This window comes from Botrytis byssoidea (assembly GCF_014898295.1).
Source record: "Botrytis byssoidea strain MUCL 94 chromosome Unknown BBYS_006, whole genome shotgun sequence".
NCBI classification, from domain to species: domain Eukaryota; kingdom Fungi; phylum Ascomycota; class Leotiomycetes; order Helotiales; family Sclerotiniaceae; genus Botrytis; species Botrytis byssoidea.
The window spans coordinates 1,609,269-1,627,129 of record NW_024065847.1 but is presented as its reverse complement, the minus strand read 5'-3'; the positions used below and the strand labels follow the sequence as shown (position 1 = coordinate 1,627,129).

The 17,861-nt window shown below is 43.1% G+C and overlaps 7 protein-coding genes across 7 annotated transcripts; 6 read left to right on the top strand and 1 right to left on the bottom strand.

The window, feature by feature from the left end:
• On the top strand, positions 1-3,149 carry EAE97_003928 (uncharacterized protein; the record flags this gene model as incomplete). Its single annotated transcript, XM_038874440.1, has 8 exons — positions 1-373; positions 441-654; positions 722-1,236; positions 1,317-1,450; positions 1,513-1,980; positions 2,188-2,613; positions 3,054-3,064; positions 3,131-3,149. 8 exons carry the CDS (start codon positions 1-3, stop codon positions 3,147-3,149), a joined length of 2,160 nt encoding a protein of 719 aa, XP_038735049.1.
• Positions 3,150-3,946: 797 nt separating this feature from the next.
• Positions 3,947-4,923, top strand: EAE97_003927 (uncharacterized protein; the record flags this gene model as incomplete). Its single annotated transcript, XM_038874439.1, has 2 exons — positions 3,947-4,172; positions 4,247-4,923. The coding sequence occupies 2 exons, from the start codon at positions 3,947-3,949 to the stop codon at positions 4,921-4,923; spliced, it is 903 nt and encodes a 300-aa protein (XP_038735048.1).
• Positions 4,924-5,994: 1,071 nt separating this feature from the next.
• On the top strand, positions 5,995-6,985 carry EAE97_003926 (uncharacterized protein; the record flags this gene model as incomplete). The annotated part of the gene is made up of 2 exons (XM_038874438.1): positions 5,995-6,469; positions 6,558-6,985. The coding sequence occupies 2 exons, from the start codon at positions 5,995-5,997 to the stop codon at positions 6,983-6,985; spliced, it is 903 nt and encodes a 300-aa protein (XP_038735047.1).
• A 1,120-nt stretch (positions 6,986-8,105) lies between these two features.
• On the top strand, positions 8,106-9,537 carry EAE97_003925 (uncharacterized protein; the record flags this gene model as incomplete). The annotated part of the gene is made up of 3 exons (XM_038874437.1): positions 8,106-8,119; positions 8,213-8,997; positions 9,053-9,537. 3 exons carry the CDS (start codon positions 8,106-8,108, stop codon positions 9,535-9,537), a joined length of 1,284 nt encoding a protein of 427 aa, XP_038735046.1.
• A 262-nt stretch (positions 9,538-9,799) lies between these two features.
• On the top strand, positions 9,800-10,556 carry EAE97_003924 (uncharacterized protein; the record flags this gene model as incomplete). Its single annotated transcript, XM_038874436.1, has 2 exons — positions 9,800-10,031; positions 10,102-10,556. 2 exons carry the CDS (start codon positions 9,800-9,802, stop codon positions 10,554-10,556), a joined length of 687 nt encoding a protein of 228 aa, XP_038735045.1.
• Positions 10,557-12,670: 2,114 nt separating this feature from the next.
• On the bottom strand, positions 12,671-13,782 carry EAE97_003923 (uncharacterized protein; the record flags this gene model as incomplete). Its single annotated transcript, XM_038874435.1, has 2 exons — positions 12,671-13,588; positions 13,714-13,782. The coding sequence occupies 2 exons, from the start codon at positions 13,780-13,782 to the stop codon at positions 12,671-12,673; spliced, it is 987 nt and encodes a 328-aa protein (XP_038735044.1).
• Positions 13,783-14,689: 907 nt separating this feature from the next.
• EAE97_003922 (uncharacterized protein) lies at positions 14,690-16,996 on the top strand (the record flags this gene model as incomplete). The annotated part of the gene is made up of 4 exons (XM_038874434.1): positions 14,690-15,383; positions 15,432-15,748; positions 15,798-15,951; positions 16,002-16,996. The coding sequence occupies 4 exons, from the start codon at positions 14,690-14,692 to the stop codon at positions 16,994-16,996; spliced, it is 2,160 nt and encodes a 719-aa protein (XP_038735043.1).
• Positions 16,997-17,861: the final 865 nt, after the last annotated feature.

The following is a 17,861-nucleotide window of genomic DNA, read 5'->3' as shown; positions in this document are numbered from 1 at the left end:
ATGGAAATGTTTGAGGTTGAAGCTGCATCTATAGCTTCGACACTTCCGATACTTCCAACTCCTCCAATACCTTCGGATTCTCCAACACCCCAAATAATTCCGATACTTCAAACACCACCAACGCCTCCAATACCTGAAATTTCACCAGTAACTTCAATACCACAAATACTTTCAACGTCTTCAATGCCTCCCATATCTTCTACAGAACTTGACACAGATCACTCATCGGAGTTTGAGTCTGAGTCAAGGAAAGCTATGTTAAAGCAGGAGAGAACTCCCCTTGTAAACATTAGCGAAAGGAAAGAAGCGCACGCAGACGACTTGTATTCGGACGACTTATATTCGGACGGTGTGAAATGGACAACACCTAAAAGTAAGCACAAGAGCAGAAGATTATATGGGGGTGATGGTCAGTCCCCCATGGACGAAATGTGAGGGAGTGCCTATTCCAAAAAGTCTACCTATGTCAAGTCGAGTTTTGCAGATGAACTATGCCTTATGCCGGCTCACTGATCCACCCCTCCCGATTCGTATCTCGGACGCTCTTCATCCTTTTCTTCTCTTCTACGATGTGCAAAGATCTTGCGCTCTTTCACTTGAGAATCTTTTGGGCTTCTATGGCATTCTTTTATACCAATTATTGTGGGGTGACAAGTGAGGATTCCCTTTCTCAACAAATTACATTCATTAGGGAGGCTAACAAATCTTTCCACCTTTTTAGAAAACACGGCCGAGTCACATTTTCTCAACATCCCGCTTATTTCGACATCGAACACCCCGACACATCCAGTAGTTTCATTGATGCTCCCAACTTTGATGTTGGGCGTACCTCACCTCTATCTCTGAATAGGAAACTTGCATTCATTTTATTGTTGCAAGTAGCCAAACAAACTCCGTCCCTGCGAGTGATTAAAAAGTGCCCTGAGGCGGTGCCGGATTGGCACCGTATCGATCACTTATTGTGTCTGGGCTATAAGGAATATTCGTGGGCCATATATTCTCCTGCTGACGCGAACGTGTGCATGAGTTATGCTCTTAAAACATGGAGTCGAGTGCAACACCATGACCCTCGGTTGTTTTCACAAGAATGCTTCGAGAGTATGAAGTTGTCTAGCAATTTTGGAGAGGTAAAAAGGTCCGATCAATACCGAGAACGTAGGGCAGGTTCTTCATTCCTTCTTCATAGTTCAGGACGTCCAAGTAAAGAGATCGAAAACCGTAAACCATCTGATATCAGTAAGAGCAGAGAATTTTCAGAAAAGAACTTCAAGAAGGAAGCCCTCTCCAGAATTACAGAGCTCGTAACATGTTCGAAGAATTGTATTCCAATCTAACGAAATCACCTTTCGATAACCATGTTAAGTTGAACGGAATATACTCTAGCGTACAGAAATTGCTTGGCAAATATGAGATTTTACCAAATGCTACTCGACGCATGGTTTGGACATGTGTAAGAACGACTTTATGAGAATGTATACTCATGGATTCAGCTTCATGCTAATAACCTACCAGAAATGTGGACATGCTTCCTACGACGACTTTACTGAGTTCCCAGGTCGGGAAGGAGCAGCTGTAGATTTTGCAAAGGAATTGATGAAAACAGGCTACATAACTCGAGCACAGATAACAAGTCAATCATTAGGGACGAAACTGAGGGTAAGTGGGAGATTTCAAAATGGCATTAATCTCATCTCGAGAAAACTTTTGAAAATTCGGAACACCTCTCTGTCAACGTTTGTCAAAGCGAGTCTCCCGAAAACCCCAGTTTGTCTACCTGCCGATGGGTGCCGTTGGCTTCACTTGTGCATGAAGGAAAAACCATATGCAACTCATCTCAAGCCACTTCACGTGTGTAAGGATGAAAATCAAGATCCATTGACCGACAAAACTTTCTTCAGAGCTCTTAAACACGCTTATAGCAAAGAAAGAACGTGGAGGGATTGGGCAATTTTGAAGTTGAGAAGAATCGAGTTTATAGGTGTATGAGCTCCCAATTCCAGTTGAATTTCTTTATTAGTATTTTGGGGTTTCAGAATCCGGGGGTTTCGAACAGAGTCTGAGCTTTAAGAGTATTGGACGAAGTGTTCGTCTAAATCTTGAGCAGCAAAAGTTTCCTTACCAGCTGGTCAACACCGAACTTCCCGGTTTCGATTGAACGTGTGGAATGGCGTTGCTGACTTTACATAGTTCGAAGCCTGTCCAGGCGACTATGTTGATCATATCAAACCTAATGATCTTCCACCAAGTACCAATGAGTATGATTTTGCACCGCCACCACCTCCGAAAATGGTTCCTCCTACAGGCCCAGAACACATGCTGCATCTTTTCCAAGACTGCCCTTCAATTTCTGATGTCAATTCAAATTTCTACCTCCAACGAATTCCCCGCAGGAAGATCGAACCGATCGCATTTAATGCAAATAAGTTAAGCGAAAATCTAGGCTGGGGATTACATTTTGTCGAGGGATTAAATACGTCCTTGGCAATTACCGTTATGTTTATACTCTCCTCAGTCTTAGGAATAGCATTTGCTATTTGTTGGACGATATTGGAGAAAGATATTCAAGGAGCATTTGGAGTTGCCGCTTATATTACTAGTGTTGTGACCCTGGCGGTAATGACCTGGCAATTGTGGGCTTTATGATTTGAATGATGTGATTCAGCAAGTCGTGAAGGAAGTTAAACGCCGGTGAGGATCCTGTTTGTTGTTGATCAGACATGGTTCCACTTTGACTTCTACAAGCTCAACCCTGTCGTGGTCCCAGCACGTGCTGGGGTTACATTGTTACCAAGCAGAAAATTCCCATGATCTGTTCGTCGGCTGGCACTTTTTTATTCTTAGGGATAAACTTGGCAGACATGAGGAAACGGGATATATATGAGGTCTTTTATTTTAGGCGGTGTAACGTCTCACATTTTACGTAGTGAAGATGGCTCTCGATAGGTATGAGACTTGAGACAGGGGGATCGTGGAACGTGAGAACAATAAGCTTAATCTCGGGAGGCTAAAATGGCTTGCTTAGCTAGCTTGGCTAATCTAACTTTACCAATCAGATAAGGAAGAGGTATGCATCATCCCACCTACGTACAAAGATATTCTCCAAATATATATATCGCTAATTCAATCCTAGGCAGAGAGCCAATCAGTGATTAGGCTCTGTGACAGCAGAAAAGTTTATTGTCCATTACGCTTATCGTTCAATTCCTTTTGAAGAAAGAAGTTGACAGGAGACAGGAGGCTGTAGTATGATACTACTAGTATCATATCCCCACTGTTTTAGATGGCATCAAGAAAAAACTGATACTAGGTTGGCTCTAGCGGTGGGGGATGAAGGAGAAACTTCTTCTGTGCTCGCGTGTTGTATCTTCCTGCTTGTATTCTTCGTGCTTTCTACTGCATTCATGAAGGTTAACTTTCGTCACTCTTGAAGTTTTGGTATCAGAATGATCATTTCCGTTCATGAAAATACCCCAGTAGGTATTTGGATAGCCATGCTCCAGCCATGCTACAGGAATCACTAGACCAACCCTGCAACCTCCTTCAGAGTACCAGTATTCGTTGTAGAATACTACCCGAGTAGGCAGTGTAGTATCAAATCATCCCACCCTACATTGGAAATACAAATATCACCAAGGAAATGCTGCCAAGCCAGTTAGGAATAAATTTTTGAGAAATTAAGAAAGTTAAGCTTACTTCCTTCTGAATAAAGTTGAAAGGAGACAATCATAAGAGATCTCCACTGTTTTCATTGGCATTAAGGAAGAATCCCATTTAACCCATATTTTGGTTCTGGGCAGAGACCTAGCCCTTACACCCATGAGCCCTATTGCCTTGTTCAACATCTCTCAGAAGATTCAAATCTTTCACGTATCCAACATGGAATCTTTTGATGACTTCGATCCTCAGTGTAACTTAAACTAGGACATCAATTATTGCAGTCATCAACATGTATTACTCACGGAATTATTTCTTGACATTTCTTACTTGCTCCTCGTGGAGTATAGGATATACTGGAGCTGATGATCATGGTGTTGTTTTTCTGTATCCGACGGATAATCTCACCATCAACTATCTCGATACCGTTAATGTAACCTACACATCTCCTTTTCCAGAGCCTCAACTTTGGATCTATTGTCAAAATATCACGGATATTACGGGTCCATTAATCACAGGTAAGATATTATCTTGGAATAATACAAAAGAACATGACGGAGCAATGAAAACTCACTCAACATTTCTCTTACAGAAAGCTATACCACGGTGACAGCATTTAATGGCTCTGCTCCAATCAATTGGAGATGGCTAGGTGGTTCACCTTGTTGGTTCGATTTGAAACCAAATGCATCAAATGGATATGGAGCCAATAGTGAACATTTCATCGTCGACCAAAATCAACGTACATCACCTACAACATTAGGATTACCGTTACCTACGGAGTCGTCAACTTCTACGACATCAACATCAACGTCGATATCAACCACAACCTCGGATAGCAGTGATGCCACCACAACAGCAACTTCAAATCCCACCACCTCTTCCACCAGTAACTCTGCATCTGCAGCATCCGCCTCCTCGTCACAGACCCAGACCGGGCTTCCCACCGATAGCACTCCCGCAACCGGACTTTCCGGCGGAGCCAAAGCCGGTATCGGGATCGGTATCGCAATTGTCGCACTCTTGGCATTGGCAGCGGGATTCTTCTTCTGGCGCAAGAAACAGGCGAAAAATACGGATTATACGGTGTATCCTACTTCGGAAGTGGCTATGAATGAGAAGATGGAGGACTCGAGTGATTATTCGAGGAGTGAACCGGTGGCGTATGAATTGTATGCGCCGGAATATCATATCGAGATGCCGGGGACGCAGCCGGTAAGGGAATTGGGAGGTGGGGAGATTAAGAGTCAGGCGACGAGGTTGGCGTGAAAGGGGCAGAGAAGAGAGATTATCGGGATCGATATGTGCGATTAGGGAATATGCATCTTGTTTTTCTCTGGCTAGAGAATATATTGGATGGCGGGGTTTGTTGGGATTGAATTGGATGGATGGGATTATGAAATTTTGATGGGAAAACATCGGAGTCGGGGGTTTTTTCTTGAGATTGCTCGAAATATCTGTCTGCATGTGTCGGATGAATGGGAAGCAGATATGATATATAAGTGATTACAGTCTCTTGGAGTGGTCTGGTAATGATCCCCATGCATAGCTTGCAGATGGGATGGCATTGTTACGTGGGAATTTACTTTTCTTGGAAAGCGGGTATTTGTGTAATATCTTTATATTTTGAGACTGAATGTCTTGGGTACGACAGATTGGGTGTTGAGTTACTTATATTTATATTTTATATCAATGTTCATTTCAGTTCGATCAAGATGATACGGAACTCGAGCTCTTTTTAAGTTTTGGGGTTTGATGGAATCGATGTATTGATTTGCTGTGGTATGTTTTGGACATCGTTATGGTATGATATTTATACATTTCAATACGTTATCCATTTCTGGTTATTTGAATTAGGGAATTGAGATTGACAATGATCAGTTGATATTGTCGATTGGATTGCGGGGTACTCGATTACAATTCCAGTTCCAACAGTTGGTTGATTATGCATCTATTTTGATTGCGATTAGTTCATAACTACCATCCATTGCTAGTGCAAACATACGTAGTTATCTCGCATCGGGATACCGTTTAAAGAATCAACTGTTAGTAAAGGAGGAGAGTACAATCGTTGATTCACTAAACTTACGTTTTTTCTGCAAGTTATATCATGGATTTTGTGTGTGTTGATGGATCAACTGATACATTTTGCGGCGGGCTGCATACTAGTGGATGGACTCGTGTAGATATGACTTCTTCATTTTCGATGATCCATTATCTGGATCCTCCAAGTTGGTATTTTCTTTCTTCTCATTGCCTTTCCATATTTACTATCTGCCCTCCTAAATGCAAGAAACTCCTCAATTTTCCATCCTATACCATCGATTTCCACAATCCACAATGTCAGAACCTGAATCTTCAAAAGCAGACTGGAGTCTCTCCTCCGGCCACGGCTATATCCTCAACCGTACTCGCAATCGTAAACACATCTCCTCTTGTCGACTAAATCTGCAACACTATCTCTGGAGGGAAGCACTTGGGTTTAATATCTATCCATCTATCCTTCCTCATTTGCCCAGGCATGTCAAAATTGCGGATGTAGCAACGGGCACGGCAGCATGGCTACTGGATGTGGGAAGAGAATTCCCGGATGGACAAATAGTGGGGTTTGATAAAGACATCAAACAGGCGCCGAATGAGAAATGGTTACCAGGAAACACCGAGGTGCGGAAATGGGATATTTTTGAAGACGTACCGGGGGAATGGGTTGAAATGTTTGATTTTGTGCATGTGAGATTGCTTGTTTTGGTTTTGGAGGGGGAGAGTCAGATTCGAGGATTTGTGGGGAAATTGATGAGGATGTTGAAGCCGGGAGGTGAGATTCTCTTCTCGATCTGATCTTGCGAGATTGAGAAAAAAAGAAAGAGGAAGGAGGAGTCTGGAAGCTAACTAAAATATTACAGGATATCTGCAATGGGATGAACTCGATTGTGGAAACATGCATGTCAAAACCCTCTCTTCTTCTACACAAGCCCCGGCTCTCCAACACATCCGCACCATGTCTTGGGCAAATGGACGCTATGATTGGACGCTTCAAATTCCGTCTTTTCTCAGAGATGTTGGATTCGAGGAGATAGATATGCAGAGTTTTGGAGATGAAGATAAATTGGTGAGGGCGTTTAATGAACAGCATTTATTGACGATGGAGGAATTTGCGGACAGTTTGATGAGGATTGGGAAAGAGGAGGCGGCGGACATGTGGTGGGAATTGATTGAGAGGGGGGGAGGGAGGCGGAGGAGGGAAATGCATTGTGTATTCCTAGGGTTGTTTGTAGGGGAAAGAATCCGATGGAGAGACGTATATGATGGTGACTCGAAGTGGAGGGACTGAATATTTGGGCCGCCAGAAGTGAAATTTTCTCCAGCTCCTTGATATTTTCCTCTCTGATAAGCGGTACATTCGTCATTCTAAGCTTTCAGTTGCTTCTAGTGACGATATATACGCATTTGGCCGAGACTATTCCTTCTAATTTTCTTGACATACCGCGTATCGTGGAGGTTCCAGATTTTACATTTCACATTGTACATGATTGAGCGTGGAGCACATTCAAGCAGCGTATGAGATGAAGATATGATGAACTCTGGCGAATCACTGTGGAAATTTGTCACTGCTGTTCGAAATGTTTTCTAGTTTTTCCTCGAGACTTGCAATTCTCCCTGTGAGGTTCTCAAGTGATGGAATCGTGATGCAATTTATATTTTGATAGGCATCTGATGTATAGATCCTATTTGACTGCTCTCAAGCAGTGCTCGCAATGGGTATAAGGAGTAGATCAGGTGATATGTCCAGGTTCGAGGATAGACACTATTCAATAATGTCTCCGCACAACCGCTTAAGTCCATTGATAATAAAGGGGTGGCAAGCATCACATCTGTTGCGTCACCAGGACGAATACGCAAGCCTTTAACGCACAAGAGAGGCGTGGTCGAGATAAGACTCCGTGTCGGTTAGTAACTACGCCGCACGACCCGCAAAAGTACATACTCTTTTGATGAACCACGATCGAATCAAACATCTGGCGACACCCACCAACAATAGATGTGTTGGTCTGTGAATGATGATGGCGTAACGTGGGTCGAGATATTGAAGTACACCTAGGTAGACTCTAATACCTATGTCTTATCTGTAGCAAGCTTTTCTCTAAGGCGATCCCGATCTGATTGATGCCACCCCTGTAGATGCAAGTATTGTTCCGAGGACAAATCGATACATAAGTAAAGGGAATGAATGAGCAAGATACAAGTTTAGATTACCAGGTTTTGATGTTATATTGCCGGCTATTCTTCGGGATGCCCAACAGTTGGACGGCTCGAATACAGAACATTTTCTCAGACATAATAGTAAGTTCTGCACATTGTCTTGAGTTTGTTTACAAGCCAAGCTTACGCCAGAACATCCCCTCAACTGGCCACTGTGGCGGAAATAGTCAATCATTAGCTGTACGGCATTGATGTTCATGTTGGTGTATGTTGATCTTTTCATTCAAGTAGTCCCCTACCTCAAGCTTGCGCAATTTCCATAATCGTCATGCCAGATATCTAACAAGCTCTCATATAGTAACTTGGGCACTATCACTATAGTTCCAGCAGTGCCAAGAGTAATGGAAGAGTTTCACGTTACAAACAACCTATACTCAACTTTGCTCGTGTCCATCTGGGAGCTTGGTGAAGTCTTTGGACCCTTTTTAGTGGGGCCTTTGTCGGAGATCTACGGTCGAATGCCTGTGTATCATGTTGGAAATATCCTATTTATTTTATGTCTTACAGGAGGGGCACTGAGTACCAATATGTCCATGCTTATTACTTTTCGTTTTCTATGCGGACTGGTCGTTTGCTCGGTGACTTTAGGGCCCAGTATCGTTGGAGATCTTTTCAGAAAAGAAGATCGAGGTACCGCCATGTCAGTGGCTATTGCCTTTCTAATTCTCGGGCCATTTGCAGGTCCAGTTGTTGGTTCTTATATTACCGAAGCAAAAGGCTGGCGATGGAGCATCTGGATTGTTGTTATTGCCGTAGGAGCGGTCGCTTGTCTTGGATTCCTCACATTTCGAGAAACGTACAAGGTGAAACTTGTGCAACGAAAAGTAGAGAGACTTCGTAAAAGTACTGGCAACGAACATTTGCGATCGAAGTATGGAAGTACGGAGAAACATGCAGATTTGAAGGATTCTTTGTTGCGGCCAATCAAACTGCTGTTCCTTTCGCCAATTGTGTTTATCATATCTTTCTTCACGGCTCCGGTGTGTGGAATCTCTTATGTCATTCTTACCACTCTCACTCCAATATTAGAGGATAATTACGGACTTGGCCAAGGTCCCGTGGGACTTGCATTCTTGGGAAGAGGTACGGATTTTTGTTCTTTTATCGGGTGTATAAAAATGAGACTAACGTATGTCAGCTGCTGGAAATGTCATAGCTATGCTGCTATATGCCGTGGTCTCCGACCGATACATCAAGTACAAAAAATCAAAAGAAGGACACCTAAAACCCGAGCATCGACTTCCCCTCATGCTTCTGGGTGCCATTGCTCTTCCAATCGGTCTTTTTCTCTACGGTTGGTCTGCCGAGAAGCACGTTCATTGGATTGTTCCCATTATTGGAACTGCAATCGTGGGCTTTAGTCTCATATTGGCCATACTTCCCACAGAGAACTATCTCGTTGATGCACACGAACTACATGCAGCTTCAGCAGTGGCTGTGGGCTGTATACTTCGTGCTTTATTTGCTGCCATTCTACCGCTCGTCGGACCATCTTTGTATAGCCGATTGAGGCTCGGATGGGGTAACTCGTTGTTAGCTTTTATTTGTATCGCTTTCATACCTGCACTTGTAGCTTTGATGACTTATGGAGAAAGAATGAGGAAGAAATCTAGATTCCATTAGAGTTCTCTTTACATAAAAATGAATAACCTTACGTTTTTGTCAAGGGATTTCGGAAAGTCTTTCCGAAAGACATAATCATCCGCGATCTGCCAAAATACTGCTTACGCCAAGTCAAAGTCCGCGAGACCCCTTCTCCTTGCAATATCATCTCGACCTCGTGATGTGTTAGTATATTTGAGCAATGCTTTCAATAGACGTCTATCTCTTCTGATACAACGATTGAGTACAAGGCACTGTGAATCCTTTTCTTTCAAATTTCAAGATGTATCAGTCAGGAACTTTCCAGATACTTTTGTCGTTCATTGTGACAAATTCTATAGCATCGGTTATCCCAAACGTTCCAAACATCCCAGACAGATCCCTATCGACTAGAGAATGCCGAAATATTTCACCAACTTGGATCTCTCAAATATCAAGCGCCGCTCCTAATACAAGCTACTCAAATACCATAAGTAGCAACGGTGCTGGTTCATTCTTCGTATACCAGAACTCCAGTAAAATTCCCTTCTTTCTCTAATACCACTTTCATTTCCACAGTGATTTGATTGCTAACGTGATGTTTAGCTACGGCTCTTCTTCCATACATATCCTTTACAATCCCTCCATCCACACAGAACCCCTCTAGCACAAAGCAGACCTGCAACCTCGCTGCCACCTTCCCATTTTTCGAATCGCAGTATCTAAGCTGGTCACTTTCCTCGCCAACTCCACCCACACTCGATATCTCTATCATCTCCCCGCCCTCCAATTCTCCACTCAATATCCCACCAACCTGGACTTCAACCTTCTTTCCTGAAAACTCCGATCTCCCCCAGCACTTTGGTGTACTCACGCCGGTGATACGTCTTGATACAACGGTCAATTCATTGACATGTCCTGAGAATGGTGTGTTGAGCTTTATGTTTCGGTTTGCGGATGGTGTTGTGGGAAATAAGAATGTGTATGAGATATGGCCACAGTATCCAGCGGGACTATCATCAGGTTTACCGATGACCGGTGTTTATTTAAGTGTGTGCTGATTTTGGTCGATGGTAGTCGTGGGATATGGTACTTCTGTGTACAACGAACTCACTCGCGCTCTCAGCTTGATATGAGAAACTTCTGGAAGGATTTATCTGTAGCCCAATGTCAATATGCCACGATTATCTTAATAGATTCGTCTGCCTCAAATTCTTATTCTGCTATTTGCAACTCTCCTATCCATTTAGATCTTGTTACTCCGTGCACATTCGATGATAATAACCAGTCATGCTCCGCACAATGACATCCTATGAACACTCTTTCATCTCCCAGATCCTTACAGGCATGCTCATTAATAAACATTTTCACGCGTGCCATACCATGGAGAAGGTTCAAAAAGACCCACGCCTAAACACTTGTCATTGGCCCCTCTGCCACCACAATCTGCATGTCGCTGTTGTCAATAGAAGATTTTAGGAAGAGAATACATAAGCCTTGCACGGCACACTCAGAGCGTCTCCACCATAATCACAGCACCAAAAACTGAAGGCTTACCTTGTTTATATCTATATATTACAGTGATTTACAATTGCACCCTCGATGAACTCCAACCGTGAATCATCCATCCCACATTCATCCGCTGTATCAAACGGCTATTCATCACCATCAGCAGCCGGGCACTCAAATTCTTCCACCTTTTCTTCTCCAGGTGGTCTTATATCGGCATCAGAAACCAAACATGTGTGATATCCACTGACGAATCTCACCGTAATCAACAATAGAAAGAGAATCTCTTCCCAAACCGAAAGCCGTAATTCCTCCAAAATCAACATAAATCTCTATAGACACAAGTCAAAGCTCCAGTTGAGTGAACGTATGCCATTGCCAGAAGTCCCCGATAATTCGCTATTAGGTTAGATGCTAACCAGCGGAATCCAGAACATTCTACAGAGAAGTGGGAGAGCGAAGTTGATGTTTCGAGTCATTGGATTTTGTTCACCTATGACTCTTATACAGTGACATGTAACAGACACACGATTTAGTACTACTGGACTAATTCACAATACCGTTGAATGAGGAAGAGGTTCGTGTTTGCACTTGCAAATCCGAGGTGGGAAACCAATACCCAGACGCCATCATATGAGCGAGAAGTAGACGCCGGGTTCGAGCTCAAACTAGAATGTATGGCGTGGTTGTAATCCAAATCCAAAGAATAATTTGACGCGAGCTATCGGAAGTATGTTACTATAGTAATGCGCAGGCTTTATCATCCTGGGATCTGAGACAGTGCCCACTCTGACGATGGTGGGTGATAGAGATAGCATCAATGACTGCCTAGGTAGTAATTAAACAACTGTCATTACTTTGGCGGGAGGTTTACAAGAGACGCATCTTCCCTTCATGAAAATTCTGAATGGGCGCACACCAGCAGTTGTTGTGTACTCGGAGTAATATTTCCCAACAACTTGAGAACAATAAACTCTTATTTTCGCAATCAAAAACTTTGGTACAGCGGTCGTATATCGATACTTGCTTGGGATGTTTTGCTTGCACCATCGTCACAAGCATACAGTAGTTGTTTCTTTCCCTTGAGCCTCTCTTAATGAGCCTTGAAATGCTCAAAACTCACCAAAAATCTCCCAACCTCGGTGAGCTCCCAAGTAGAAACAACGATTTGTGTACCACCGAGAATCGACGATCCCTGTTGTACTTTTGAAATTACTTCGAGCATTGATATGCAATGCCAGTTCAGACATAAAGATTGCGGATTCTCATACTGCCTCGAATTTCAAGGCTACTAGGAAATCATGCACTTGTATCAGAATTACGCACGGGTCATTTGGTTTGTAAAAGAGCCACTGTTAAGCCAAGAAAACTGGTGGTTATGTGTTTGCACAGCCCGAAACATCAGACATGCAACATAAGTCACAAAGGAGGGTCTGTGAACATGAGGCTGAGGTTGTTCCCCAGATATAGTTTGAAAAGTATGTCATATAGAAATTGAATCCGTACGTAATATGAAGATCATGAATCGGAAGCTAAAGAAATTCATTATCATGGATCGATCATAACCTGCTATGAAAACACACGCACCCAAGTCTCTCCATGCAATCCAGTCTAACGCCTTTCCCCAAATGATAGAGGTATCATAAGTCACTTTAAAAGAAATCCGTCAATATTGTTGGTAACCTCCTTGGGCAACCTCTTGTGGCGCATATCCCCTTTGCATCGGCATCTGTCCTTGTTGTACTTGTGGGCGTCTCATTGCTCCTGGTAAGTCGTTGAACCATGGATGGCTTAAAGCATCATGTGCGCTGATTCTCAATTCTGGTCTTAATTGCAACATTCTCTGAAGAAGGTCGATACCAACCGCATCAATTTGAGGTAGAATAACTCGCAAATCTTGAGTTGCATACATCTGAAAGTTTGACTTGTACTCAGTAAATTGAGAAATTCCAGGCCATGTTCGCTCAGATGGTGTTCCCATGATTCTGAAAATTCGTACCAACTGATCCTCATTGGTTGTTCCAGGAAACAAAGGACGTCCAGTATACATTTCTGCCATAATGCATCCTGCAGACCAAATGTCAATACTGGTATTGTAGGTTCGGCTTCCAAGGAGGACATCCGGTGCTCTGTACCATAAAGTAACCACCTCGTTGGAGAAAGTGTTGACGGGGATACCAAATGCACGCGCAAGACCAAAATCTGCAAGTTTGAGTTGGCCCTTCATGTTAATGAGGAGGTTTTGGGGCTTTAGATCTCTGTGAAGCACCCGATTTTGATGGCAAAAATCGATTCCCTTAAGGAGTTGGTGCATGAATGATTTAATCGTAGGAGGTGGTAAAGCTCCTCGGTCTCCTGCAGTGTCCATGTATTTCTTCAAGTCCTTGTCCATATGTTCAAAAACCAACATGAGTTTATTCTCGGTATGTATGACATCGTGTAAGCTGACAATGTTCTCGTGTTTCAACTCTTTCATCAAGGAAATCTCTCTGATCGCAGTCGATGGTGTACCTTCTTCGGAATCGAGGTGGATCTCCTTCAAAGCGACAAGCTCACCAGTCTGTCTGTTTCTACCTTTGAAAACCTTGTATGAGTCAGTATCGAAGAACATCTACAAGTCTGCTGCAAGAAGAGCCCTTGTTAGGATAGTATATCGAGCGCAGATCGCGCTGCGCTACATGGATCCCAAGATTTCCCTCTTGTACTCACAGTAGCGTAGGTACCCTCTCCTAGCTTCTCCAGTTGTTGGAAGGAGCTGGGGTGTTTCCTATTGTCCATCTTGTCTGTAAGGTGCTCGGTATCAAGATCTTGTATGCTGATAGAACTTGGCAGAGAGTGGGGAAGTCGCTGCGCAGTTGGAGAAGGAGGAAATGTGTGAGGAGGCTTGAGTAAAGATCTTTTGCGAACTGTATTGAATAAAATGGACTTTGGGGTGCAAGTTTGCTCTAGAATCGACAGCGCGTCTTTCGACCCGTGAGAAGCCGTTTTGATTGATTGTAATAAAATTGGAGATCTTTCCCAGTGGAAAAGAAAACCGGAGCAAATTGATGTAGGGATTAATTCACTCGAGAAACGATCGTCGGGAAATGCTTCCAATTATCGTTCATGTATGGTCCAGTGAGGGTGGTTCAATAAGAAGAATAATTGACAACAGTAACCATATTGAGTTTAGCCTTTTACCACTTTACAACTTTGGGTATATTACACCAATAAGGCGCTTAAAGTCGAAATATCAAGCGCTTAATAATAAGGTTGATATAAAACAAGGTTGATGTAAAACTGATGCCTTATCTTATCTCTCATTGGTGCCTCAGCACGTGCCCAAGTGCTTTTGACACTAATGTCGGTATCATCTTAGTACAGATCGGAGTTAGGTAAGATTCACCGCTAATCGGCTCATGTACATTTGGCTGGTTGGGCTTGCTTTGCTTCAATGAATGAATCAGGAATCAGGATCTCTCCTTCCTATATTCAATATCACGCGGCGGGGTACTAGTATTATTACATGCCTACCCAAGCAACCGTGCTACAACTTACGAGACAACCTCAATTCTTAATAAAGGGATTGTTTAAATACCTTCACTTTCTTGAGAAATTACCACACAACAGGTTACAAAGCATTTGAAGCATGATAAGAACTTGATCCCCGCTTCTCCACAAACAACTCCTTATCAAACAATCCAAAATGCGCCCTTTACCAGGCGACGATGCTTACAGGGGGAGATCTCGGAGTAGGAGTATTAGTGATAACGACATAACACCACTTGCAACGAGAACACAAGCTCCGCAGATGAGCTATTTCCTCACAGACGAGAGAACATTAGAATCCGGAGAAGCTCAACCAATTCGTGTTCCATTAAAACATCGAGATTCGTTGAAGAATAGTACATACGGTGTGGAGAGTATTGACACTACAATTAGCTCTTTCTCGGAAGGTAGCGGTGATGAGGATGGAAAATATGACAGAGCTAGGGAGAAATTCAAGAAGAATTTGGCAGAAAAGTTACAATCTGTAGGAGATTCGAGATCTCGTTCCCGAAAGGCATCCTACGATCTTAGTGGAACTACTTCTCCAGTCCGCCCCTCAACTACCGAAGCATCCAGACCTTATACCCCTATTTCTTTATATTCTGCCGCTGGAGAATCTATTATAAGTAGTCCTGGTTCAAGAATATCAGATACTGAATCATTAAATGACGAAATTTCAAGTCAGGCTATTGTGTCTGGTGAAGAAGATGAACAGAATGCGCTGGCAATGATGGATAGCTGCTCCGACCCTCAACTAGTTATGCCAAGTATAAAAATGCCTAGCAGACGACCATTTACTGAGAAGGGAAAGAATATGGGGAGGTTGAAGGTACTAATTGCTGGAGATTCAGGTAGATAAACCTCACTCCATCACGTCTTACTCTTCTGACATTCTTTAGGTGTTGGCAAGACGTCCTTAATCAAAGCCATAGTACAAGTTTGTGAAGATATAGTCCATGTCGATCCTCTATCTACTTCACCGTCCCCAGTCTCCGAGAAACGACGACATTCTAAGAATAAAGCTAAATCTGGAGGTGGCAATATGCAAACTACAACTCAAATCACAGAGATATATGCTAGCACGAAGGCATATCCTAGTTGGTGGTCGGAAGTTGACGAAAGTAAGGTCTTACGTCGACGAAAGAGCATGGGTGATTCGGTTCTAGAAAGAAATTTGTGCTTCGTTGATACCCCTGGTTATGGGAACAAGACTTCCGTGAGTTTCGTCTTACTCTTATGGCTATATTATCAGCTAATCAGTCTAGTGCCTCGAAGTGATTTCTCCAGTCGTTGATTATATCGAGTCTCAGTTTCAGAAAGTTGAATCCAAAGATGGCATGACCGATTCTGATATGATACATTTGCTTGGTGGGAATGGCGGCTCTCAAGTGGATGTCGTATTCTACATCATCGTAAATCGTAAGTCTTTGAGAACTTAATATCTAGACAAACAATTGACTCTTAGCCAGGAATAAAACCTGTTGATATTGAATACCTACGACGCATATCTTCAATGACAAATGTTATACCTCTTATAGCACGATCAGAAGTTTTGTCGCTTGAGGACCTTGCCAGCGTCAAAAGGCATGTGTTGAGCGAGCTTCAGGCTGCCAATATACGGCCATTCCTCTTCGGCTTATCCTTCGACGATGCTCTACAATCTTCTCAACCAGCTGCACCTTACGCTATATCCACCATGTTGTCAAAAGACCACGAGACCATGGATGCTAGCTTTCTTATGAACCCTGAATACGTCCAACCGTTAGTTCAGTCAGAGCTCGCAGCTCTTGTCGATCAGTTGTTTGAGCCAGATAGCATAGCATGGCTTAGAAATTCGGCAGCGAAGAAATTTGTAGCATGGCGGAATAATCAATCGGTGCAAAAGCCACAAAGTTTATATCGACCTCTTGCGCAATCAATGATGTCATCATCTACCTCACAAGTTCTTACTGCACCTGTTGGTGCTACAACATCTTACGCGTTGGCTCGTATAACAGATCATACTCAACGTGAAGAGAGGCTGGCGCAAGTGAGACTTTCGAACTGGGCCATTGATTTACAAAGGAGTCTTCAGAATGAGCGTGCTAGATTCGAAACTTTAGCACGGAGTGAAAGGGCGGTGTGGTTGACAGAGAGACTCGGGGAATGTGTACAGGATGGCACACTTGTACCAATCTCTCAAGCGCGCCAGCCTCAATGGAACTCTGATACCGGAGCTTTAGTCAAGCGGGAAAAATATTCTCGAACATCTTCCAACTCAATCTTGAATACAAATGACCCCCTTGGGATTTTAGAATTCAACGAAGACATGAAACGACGAGGTATCATCGCACTACAAGTGGTGAGTAGCTTTGGGATTATTGGTGGTTTGGCATTTTGGATCAACCGCAATTGGCAACCCAGTGGTGCCAGCATATGGGGATTAGATTGGACTGGGATCCAAAAATTTGTGGACTGTAGATGAAAATCACGATTGAGATGCATTTAGCGATTTGATTGTACTTGGTGCAAGGTGCTTAAGATAGTTTATTCAATTCGTGGGGTGGGCCCACGGGCATTCCTGGTGTTTCTTGATGCATTTTTTCGCAGTGGGATTTATTGGCGTGATGATACGATATTACATGACGGGGTAGGAATCTGGATGGAGAATATGTGCATGGCATTGTTAGTATTTGTAGTCTGCTGATGCAAATGCGAAATTGGTGGCCTTGAAGCTGAAGCGCGAGCAAAAGAGATACCAGTTAAATAGCATATCAAATTTTAATACTTCTTTTTTCAACCCATCCAGTGAAGTATGATTGGTCTTCCCTACAGCTTTTTATGGGTTTGGATTTGGGGGTGAGCTTACCTATTGATTTAGATACGTCCCATTAGACATTGGCTCGTATTATTTCAATTGTCCACAAGTTTCCCGAGTATAAGGACCCTGAAACTACATGTACAGTCGCACACCCTCAATCTGAGATGTTCTGCGTTTTTCATTACATCACACTGACATATTCTAAAGTTAAAAGGGTCGGAATGAGAGAATTGATCTGCACAACCGACGATGGACGTATAAATATTCATCGCAGAATTTAGATGGGTATCGAATTAAAGGTAAGGATGTATCTATCGCTGTTAAGCCGCCTTGTACTTTACAATGTTAGTAGCATGTCAGATTATAGCGATGTTGGGCCGTTCAGCATCTAGACTCCTACCGACCGACCGACCTTATTACCGCAATTCCATTCTCGAGAGAATGTACAGCGTTCAAAATCTTAAGAATCTCCCCGAGCTTATTATTCTACAACCGACTTCTGAAGAGGTTAAAAAGACGCGCAAGCACC